The following is a 10,427-nucleotide window of genomic DNA, read 5'->3' as shown; positions in this document are numbered from 1 at the left end:
CATGGGTGTTCCAGTGCTACTAACCATTGGTTTTAACCCAACTGCCTATCTACAAACATTGGTAGAGAGGAATTTGAGCCCAACATCTTAAGACCCATCGAGGCAGGCATAGGAGGAGACATTTTTTCATTTCTCCCCCTTTTTCCAACGTTGTATGCGTCCTGCATTGTACAGCACTCGTACAAGGTGGGGAAAGCCATAAAGTGTCGTTTTTGGATTGGAAGGTACCCCTTCCACTACAAAACCAATGTTACAAAGAAAAGTATGCCGAGGAGCCTGTGTGTGGCACTGATTTTGCAACCTCTGAGGTCAGGGGATGCAACGTATTTCTTGTGCTGAACCATATATCAAGGCTGCAACCAGTATGAGGTTGCTTATTTTTAATTTCAGACTGGACCTTGCCTGTAAATGTGGGCTAGAGTGTTCCTATTGGAGCAGGACCAAATCTGATTTACATATTTCAGGGTTCTGTCTGCAGTGCCAAGGTGGGCAAAAAGCAGTGGACTCGAAGGCACCCAGGTGTGGTTGAACTCAAGCATTTTGCGCATTCCTTTCTTTGTTTCTGAACCAGATATCAGGGGTGTGCTGTCCTTCAGCGCATGTAGCATCTGTCACAGTGGCGTAGCTAGCCGTTCTGCCGCCTATGGCGGTCTCTGCGTTTGTCCCCCGGCGGCCGCATGTAAGAGCGGGGGGAGGGTGCGGGCGATTCCCACGACGACCGCCCCACACAGCCGCAGGTAAGAGCGGGGGGAGGCCGCTGCCCCTTGCTATGCCACTGATCTGTGAAGTAACCTAATATTGATAACATGGCGTACTCAACTATCACCAACAACAACTAGGAAATGGTGCAAGGATTATCATGGCTCTAAACCTGCAAAGGTGAAACAAATATATGTGGAGGGCAACCAGAGATGTGCTTTTGCACAGACACCTGGGTTGCTGTTTGTGGAGGACACATAACCTATGCATTTGAACAGACACACACTATGCAATCTTGTTCTCCCATCCGGCCAATTCTCTGAGTCAATATTGAACGCTACAAAAGACTTAAAATAAAAATCTTTATTTCATTCATTGTCTAAGCAAAGAAAAACTGGTCAGTGCAAGTGGGTCCAGCACGCGGCCGCACCATAAATTCATGTACATCCCATGTGCATAGTAATCTATCAGGCAAGGCCTGTACACCAAATCTTGTGTACCACAGGATACACAGGTATACACTGCTGTACACTGAAGTTACTCCATGTTGGATATGGTACACCTTGGTGGGGAGATGAGACGGGCCTTCGGGCATAATTTGCAATATTTTGTATTGCATGAACGCCCAAGGTCAATTTAAAAACCTATCTTTTTCGAAAGTGTGGCCAGAGGCAGGAGGTTGTAGAGCAGGAATTTGTGTATGTTCATTCTTTGGCTATCTTGAAACTTGATTTTAAAAAACACCTCAAAAGTGAGCATTTTAAAATTGATATTACTCAAATCTGGAGCTTGGAGGCTTGCAGAAACTTTTTTTGGACTCGCACCCATAAACCCAGCAGGGTCATGTAACATATCCAACATATATACATATATAACTCTGAGTAATATTCAATAAATAAGCAAATATTTAGGGCAGGAGTAATAGAAAGCTCCAGAGGAAGAATGTCACCTGTTCTTTCTATGGAGTCAACCTCTCCAATCTTTGTCCACGTTTTCCACCTAAGTGTGTGGGCAAACCAAATCAGCAGAGGGTGCTTGCTTTAGAAGGGGTCAAAGCCGGACCCTTGATCGGATGATGGAATCCCAGCACAAGGCTAGTTTTGAAGCCTCTCAGCCTGGAAGTTGTAGGGCAGAGGTTCTTAAACTGTGATCCGGGGACCCCTGGGAGCCCAAAACGCCTACCTAGGTGGTCCGCAAATGCTTAGAAAATTAAATAGTATTGACAGATTAATAATGTGTAAATGAATACAAAAATTAAATTTAAAATGACAAAATTGAAAATATTGTGTTAATGTGAAGAAATTTAAAACTGGAGAGCAAAAAAAGTTGGTATCCTCAGATTGATTTGTGAGAGCAGTGAAAGTGCATCAAACAAATTGTAAGTATGGATGAAGCGGAACCTCCAACCTTCCCATTAAAATAAAAGTATGTTATGTTTATATTTATGTTTATATTTTTAGGTATTAAATAAAAAATGTCTTCATTCGTGTATTTGCTTGATGAATGCCACATTCCATTTTTTGTGTAGTGTTTTGAGGTTCAAATCATCGAAATTGCTTAGGCTGGGGTAACAGTATTCCCATTATAACTCAGTGGGGGTCTCCAGATTACAATAATGATTATGTGGGTTCACAGAAGTCAAAAGGTGGAAACCCACTGTTGTAGGAGGTTATGTGAGGTTCTCTAGATGTTTCTGTGGTCTAGGCACTTCTTGTGCAGTGTTGGAGGAGGCCAACGGCAAGTCAGGCTTGTTGGAGCTCAGTGTAGGTGTGTACAGACTCAGAGAACAACCACAAATGGATGCTAGTGTTGGTTTGCACAGGTAGGAGACCTGTTATGAGATCATGGTGGCCTCTGGTGGATCATCACCTGAGAGGCGCTCGCGTTCACTCATCCCAGTGACCTTATTTCTTTGGAGCTTGCTTATATTCCTTCCAACCGGCCAACGTCCACATTCTGACCGGAAGAGCTCCCTCATGCATAGGAACATTGAAAAAGGCAGCCGAAAAATATCTGTAATTAACAGTCAAACACCTAACTCTCATAAATGAGGTAATTAGTCTGTGAAGCTGAAAATTAGTGCAAATTAGGACATATACACGCAACCTTCTTAGGACGCTCCCAATCCACTTCAACTGAGGAGTCAGTGAACAGCTCCCCCGTGCACACCAACCACAATTACCTACCCAGGTCTTTCCAATGCATCTTTCTCAAATGTTGTGTCTCCCACATCTACTAGAGTTTTCCCCTTCCGTGTTTGCCAAGTGGCACCTTACACTATATCCAGATGTCTGTCTTACATGTGTTGATAATGTTGCTCTCCCACATTTCCACATTTTTCGTCGAATTTTTCAAATCAATGTTTCCACAAACTTTTTTTCCCATATTTTGCCACCCACGCCCTCCCCACACATCCACCTCATACTTTTTCGAGATATCGCTCCCGCATCTTCCGATGACCCACCTCCTACTTTCGAGATGTTCTGCCTCATACCTTTACCAGATGTTCCACTATAGCCAGTTCAGGTGTCTATCCTTTTAGACCTTTTCTTTTTACTTAGACCTCCTGACAATAATGACCCATGTCCCAGTAGTCGCAACTTACCAGAGTCCAAGCAGTCCATGCTGCATTCTGAGCATCATACAACGCATACTTGCAACACGTAGTGCTCCGTGAGCCACTAATTCTTAGCTGGACCAGGCTTTTTTCAATTCCTGAGTTTTCATGCACATGAAACTTTTGTAGAAGGCATGTAATTTTTCTAATTAGTATGTTACCATCTTGAGGCTCAAAAAACAACAGAGAAGCGCATTCCTTGAGTTTATGGCATTTGATGAAGTAGGGCATATGGTTCAGATGAGATCTGGCCTCTGTCAGGAAGACACACTGCAAGATGGAGCTGGTCGACTTTATAGGACTCAGCCAAGCAGCTTGATGCACTCGCAAGCTCCTGGAGTGCTAGCTCCAGCAGCCAACAACCTCACAAGTTGCCCAAACCCTCACTCCAGTCCCTGAGGATGCTACAGTCTCTGAGTGGAAGCTGTCCTCGCTATATCTTCCATCTTATCATGAGAGCACCAAGTTTCTCCATCTCCATCTGAAACATCATCTTGGATGATGCAAACAAAATTGAACTTTATGCCAAGTTAAAATAAAGTAATCATTACGCGTGAACCTGAAATGTAATATAATGTATTACGTGCACTGCAAGGAGAAGAGAGTGATTCACAGTGATTTACAGGTTGCAATAGGAAGATGGTCCCTAAAGATCGCTTGGTGTTCCCATCAGTTGTGTAAGGAATAAGCAGGGCGCCCCTTTGCATGGCTGTATCTATGCACCTGCTAGCCGCCTGCCCTTATGCGAGTTCCTCAGGCATGAGCCGTGCTCGTGTAACAAAGATGCATGATTTCCCTAGGCAAGAGGAAAGAATATAAAGTGGAGCATGCACACAGATGTGAAGCAAGGTTCATTCATGAATACAAATGTCCTGATCAATGCAACACACGCAGGCGTCAAAGGTTCTCCAAAACCTAAAGGGCCACGAGGAAACCCTAGCTAGCATAGGGGCAACAAAGGCGACTAATCAGAGGCCAGAGAAGAGATTAGTCATTAAAACATCCAACTGTTGACAATCAGAGGTGGGAGCAGTCCTTTGTGAAATTATCAATGTCTTTAGGACAAACCTAAGCCAATCGTGTCTCTCCATTCTCAAAAGTCCCTCTACTAGAGACCTTGCGCAGAATGAAATCTCTCTCTTGCCAGGCCAGTCCGAACTGGTGTTCCTCCCCTCTGGTTTTCACTCCGAGCACCAAATAGTGGATCTCAGTCCCACCAAGCGCCTGTGAAAATCACTCCCACCTCTGGGATTGTAGAACTTGATTCCAGCACAAGCATTCTCACCCCCTAAGTTGCTGCAACGTATTTACCCGGTACGTTCACCCCCACTGCCAACTTTGTGACAGTTGCTCTCACATCCCAGATCGAGGAATTTGCTGTCACCACTGCAGACTATTTAGCTCACTCCCATTCACAAATTTCCATGGCATCAATTTACTGACGGAGGTCATCGGGGCATATTACCAACAACTAGCGATAATTATCGCTATGTTGGTTTAGCGGCGATATTTTTATCGCCGAGCTGCGGCGATTTTTATCGCTTAGGAACCTTGCTATTATCAAGGTATATCTCCTAAGCGATAAAAATCGGCCGAAATGCATGAATATCGCTGAAAAGTCAGCGATATTCATGCATTACCGAGCTAATGCTCTTAGCCATGTTATCCACCTACCATTGGATAACATGACTAAGAACTGCTCAGGGGCAGGTGTTAGATTTTGGAGATATTCGCGCTTAGCGCGAATATCTCCAAACGTTGGTAATAGGAGATAGCGATGTTAGCGACTGTTTCCAGTCGCTAACATCTTGGCACGCCCACTTTGCATGTCATTAGTGATAAATATCACTGACATGCAAAGCGGGGCCCAAGATGGTCGCTATCTCCTACTAGCTGTTGCTAACTGGTGTTAGCGACAGCTAGGTAATAGGGAGATAATTTTATCTCCGCTTTCTTGGCTTTTAAAGCCAAAAAAGCGGAGATAAACCCCCTTATAGTTTCAACGAAACTCTGAGCCGATGAATGGAGAACAAAATGCAAATCCCAAACAGGATTTGATACCCAAGGGCATGAATCTGGACAGCTAGTCCTGAAGCTATTGCTTGGGTGAACTGCCTGGCTCCTGGGAAGGTAGGTATTCTTATATATTTCTATCTCCTTCAGCTTCTGGAAACAGACTCTAGAAAATATGGACTAAGCTTTAGCCTGTTTCAAGGTCATGACTGATCCCTAATAACACTTTTTCCTAGAATAGCAGCAAATGTATGTGGTGGATTTAACCAGCATCTTTCACCCTACCCAGGACTGCCAATGCCATTCAAGATTTCCGAGAATGGACCAAAACACTAACACTGTCACCATGAGGCAAGAATTGGGTTTCTCCCAGTCACCTCAAGCAATTGATATAATCCAGGATGTGACTTGATGGATGAGGTTCGTCTGTGTGAAGAACCCACATGTGATATACCCATCTCTTTTGTTTTGTGTTGGTCTGACTGTGGTAGCTAAAACCTGAAATCTAGGTATGAAATGGCTGCGGTCACGGAGAAAAGTGAACTGCAAGTGGCCAATGAATTCCCTAGGAAGGCAATATTCTTTTTTCTCCATACTTAGATAAAGGAGAATGCGAATTACTGGACCTCGTGGCCCCATTTCTGATGTTAGAGGGCACAGGTATCTTCTGCCAAAGCAAATGAAGTTGGAGGAGGTCTGCAACCCTTCAAAATACCCCCATTTTTTATGTACCTGGATATGTGGCACACAGGAGACTCTTTGGGACATGCCAGCATTTGATCTCCACCAAACTGGGTGTCTGGGGACACTGAATCTTTGTTTTAGTTGTCCTAGCAGATTCCAATTTCTCCTTTGGAAACTGGTGCTAAGACCTTTCTCAACAGTGCCACAAAGGAAAGCATGCCCATTGGGGAAGGAAGCCGCAGAGGCAGTTTCATGCTATCCTGATGGGTGCTACAGACACAGCTGATGCATAAGCTATGCTGCCAAGGTTCGAAAGAAACAGTGTAGTGTTTAGCTTTGATGGACTGAGAAACATCTCCTGATCTGGTCTTGAATAAGACACATAGATCACATAAGAGCATGTCCGAATGTAAGCTCTAGTCAGACCTCAGGGCCTAGTCTACAAATGTGACCAGAAACACTGGGACCACAACGAGTAGATACAGAGAGAAGTAGATGTCCAAGACAGGCGCTTTGGGTTACCTGTCTCTTCCAAATATGCAAAGTCTAATAATTTGCAGAAGATCTGTTCCCAAAAAGGTCACTGCACCTGAATCGCCCGGATCCATATCCTGAGCCAGTAGAGGATATATAAGCTGCCTGAACAGAGGAGGCATTAGACACTGGAAGCATTTGAGGCATGTAGCTGGATAGTGCAAACCTGACTGCCCTGAATGCCTATCCTAACTGAGCGCCTGGCCTAACATGGAGGCTGAAGTAAAAAAAGGGTGACTCCAAAAGGCAAAGATCTTGGGAACGGTATCCCTCAGAATAGAGCAGCGCACAAAAACCATGATAGGTGGTGACATTAGGTTCTCTGCACCCAAGAATGTGTATGTATAAGTGTTTGTGGCTGTAGGAACTAGATCTTAGAATGAGCCCTGGGATTGAATGTGGATTGCTCCACTCTTGCTAATTCTTTGTTTTCTTAAAATGATGGTACCTCTGGTATGGAACCAAACAATGCTATTGTAACATAAGCTTTCAGCTCACAGTTCTAAGGGTCACTGCATGAATTGTCATTGGAGGCTACTGTAGAGTACCTTGGTACATCCACGAGCCTCCAGCTGAGCGTACAACACTATGGGCCTAATTTATATATTGGTGAAGAGGGTTCTCCGTCACAACGGCGACGGAGATCCCTCCCAACCAATATATTGGTCTGTCCGCCATATTTAATTGTGGGCAGAGCCTAAGTTTGGCCACGACGGAGACCACTCTGTCTCCTCCGTGGCCAATTGTTCCGATGGCCCTAGGAAGTAAGGGCCGTTGGAGACATGGCTACATGCCTGCCCTGCCCAATTTAGGTGGGTGGACATGCAGCCATTTTTACCACTCCAGGGAACAGTAAAAAAAATTATAAAAGACTCCCATGGCGAGGAGAGAATTCTTATTTTTATCTTCTGAAAGTTTTGGGATTTCCTTTTTGAAAAGAAAAAAAATAATCTGTTTTCTACAGAACTGTCTCCTCCTGACACAGCCCTGCAGCAAACAGTAAAATGCATTGGCAGGAACCGCCGGGATACTGGTTCCTGCCAATGCCTTTATAAATAATCACCTTTTTAGTGGTCATGTATAAATTGGGTGGGCGGCCTATCCACATGGGGATGGAGTTGTCCCGATGAGGGACCCACTTGCCATTAGTGTAAACATTAAATCGAGCACTTTAGTTTTATAATGGACTCACGGTGCAATTTCTGCACTTTAACCTCATGACCTATAGGCCCCACCCTCAAAATTGACATTAACCTCTAGCAGAACCACACTCCATACTCCTTTCTGCATGGGACACCATCTGAGCAAATAATACCCCAACATAATGTGCTACACGGTCCTCCCTATGAGGATGCAAAGGTCACCTAAGTGACTACTGGCTGTGCCTGCAGAACATGCACTTACAAAGGCGCTGAATGTTGTAGCTCTTATTGCAACTAGTAAAGTGTATACTGTGTTTCTTGTTGTGTTTATAATTTTCATGCATTACAGCACAGTGTCACCACTAGTTGGTAACAGGGCTATGTAAATATATATTAAAACAGGAAAATATACTCCACTGGAAAGAGCTCTCGGAGTGATGCCATGTACTAGTAGTGATGTCACACTCTAATGTCATTTTCCTGGAGCAATGTAGTCTGAGGTCAACTTCCGGAAGTGTTGTCACAGTCTGACTTCCACTTCCTAGAGTGATGTCAGAGTTTGACCTCAAGTCCTGAAGTGATAATACTGTCTTCCCTCTATCTGCCAAGGAACCTGACAGCACTGGACAATGAAACCAAGAAGATAGGAAGGAAGGGCCCTCATAGTGCGCTATGGCACCAAATACATATTACAAACAGCAAAAGTCATTTTTCCTTACTTCACATTTTCCTGCTCATGGATCATTTTTCTTCCCTCAGAAGTTTATTTAGCCTTTGCTGTTTGCCTACTACACAATTTGCACCTTCCCCGGATTTTGGTGTGAGACTTTTTTCAAAATCAGTTTCACATTCAAATTTCTCTACCATTGAGCAGTAATGAGCATGTTTTACAACCTGACATCCACCCTGGTTTTCAAACAATTCATGTAGGATTTTTTGGTAAAATGTCACCCTTTTGCGCAATGTCCCCAAATGTCTTTTAACAAATCACTTATATTCGCAAGCCATTTCAGTTTTATTTTCAAAAATACCCACAGTGTTAGAATGGCCCTTCTTAACATTTTACAAGGTGGCTGTCCAGCATAGCTCCAACCTGTAGTTCCTACTGCCTATCCGTGGATGTCCACCCGCAGTACGGTCAGTCTATCACTGGTTCATGCATTTGCTGTCGGAGCAGAAACTGGGTGTCCAGGCACCTGTGTTTAGGGTCTATACATAAATATCTGCTGATATGTATGTATACCTGTGCAGCGTGCTCATGGGAAGGATCCATTTATTTGTTTTCAGAAGGGGTAGCGGCACAAGAGTTCGTCAGACCTTGTGCGGAGTTTTGGAGGCGATTTCTGTGTTGTCATTTCCTGAGGAGTTCACGAGGCAGTCCTTCCTAGGAGAAAGCAAAACACATTAAGAAAAAAGGTAAGATGGTTGAGTGGTCAATATATGTATGTATATACACAGACAGAAAAAAATGTCCTGTTTCTGCCGGCCCCACAATTGGAACATTCTGGCTTGCCTATAACCTGTGGGAATTTGGCTGAGCCAACCAATGCGGTCAGGTGGGGACCCCCAGACTTGCATAGTGTGAGCAGCAAAGTAGAAATCAGGACTTGGAATATTGCAGGTATTAAAAACAAATTAGGAAAGGAGGATTGGGTAGACCTAATTAAGTCATCCTAATTGCTCTGTTTACAGGAAACCTGGCATACAGGGGACTTCCATCTAGATGGGTAAAAGACCTCTAGTATCCCAGCCATCCTCTCAAGCCGTTGATGAGCCAAAAAGGTGAAACGGTGAAAAAGTGTCTCTCCAGATCTCCCTTTTTTGAGATATTTTATTTACAGACCATTGAGAAAGCCAATTATATTCTGATTATTTTTTATAAAAAATGTTTTTTGCTCAAAGTCTGTTTATTTAGTCTTACAGAACAAATAAGGTGCCATTACATAAAATAGGTAACATCATTCAGTCTTCAGACCCGTTGACGTAACCGCGCATGCATGCAAAATTGACGATCCCACTGGAATGGTGGACAGAGGTGGGAGAAACTTAGGAGGGGCAAGTCAGGCCCTCCAGAGAGCTGTGTCAGGGCTCGGGGGTCTTTCAGGCGCAATAGACACCAAATCAAAGGGCGAGTGAACAAGGAGAAGGGGGTGAACCTGGGAGAGGGGAGGGGGGCTAGGGGGAAGAGGGAGGGAGAGGAACCAGTGGTCCACGGCGAGGTCTTTGGGAATGAAGTTGTGCACGGTGCGGTGGGTGGTTGCTGTTTGTGAGGCATAGGATTGCTGGGACTGCTTCATCAGAGTCATGAAGTGTGAAGGGGACGCTTCACGTCTAATCATCAAAGAGGTTGAGGGCTCGCAACCTAGGGGGTTGGAAGCAGGAGTAATCCAAGCGCGATAGGTAGTGGAGAAGGGGCGACTAGTCGCTGAAATTTCTTGTCAGTGTGTACAAGCTTGTGCATCATCTGCTCCAGTGCAATGGTGTGCCAGAGCTGGGTGAACTAGGATGCTGTGGGAGGGGCCAGCAGAGAATGCAAGGAACGCGCTATGCACTATTTGGCTGCACCCATCATCTGCCGCTCTAGGTACCAATCTGTGTGGGTCATTGCGATCAATGATACAGGGCTGGCGCCTAGTATGATTGTGTGGTAGTCGTCTGGTGTTGGATATCCCGAAGTGCCCTTGATGTGTCTTAGGATCTCCTTCCAGAAGGTTTTCAGGGTAGGACATGCCCACCAT

General features: G+C 44.7%; 1 protein-coding gene across 2 annotated transcripts in view; it reads right to left on the bottom strand.

Annotated features, from left to right (window-relative positions):
- Positions 1-8,680: 8,680 nt before the first annotated feature.
- SCN4B (sodium voltage-gated channel beta subunit 4) overlaps positions 8,681-10,427 on the bottom strand; it is a 413,320-nt gene continuing 411,573 nt past the window's right edge. The window contains exon 5 of one of the 2 annotated variants that reach the window (XM_086957010.1): positions 8,681-9,073. In XM_086957010.1, coding sequence (XP_086813136.1) covers positions 9,001-9,073 — 73 coding nt within the window. In that variant the 3' untranslated portion in view covers positions 8,681-9,000. The remainder of the gene's footprint in view (positions 9,074-10,427) is intronic. The other variant, XM_086957011.1, reaches the window with a different exon arrangement.

Source organism: Lissotriton vulgaris, chromosome 2_1, assembly GCF_964263255.1.
Source record: "Lissotriton vulgaris chromosome 2_1, aLisVul1.2, whole genome shotgun sequence".
Lineage (NCBI taxonomy): Eukaryota > Metazoa > Chordata > Amphibia > Caudata > Salamandridae > Lissotriton > Lissotriton vulgaris.
Note: the sequence above shows the minus strand (reverse complement) of the source record. Positions and strands in the feature narration are given on the sequence as shown.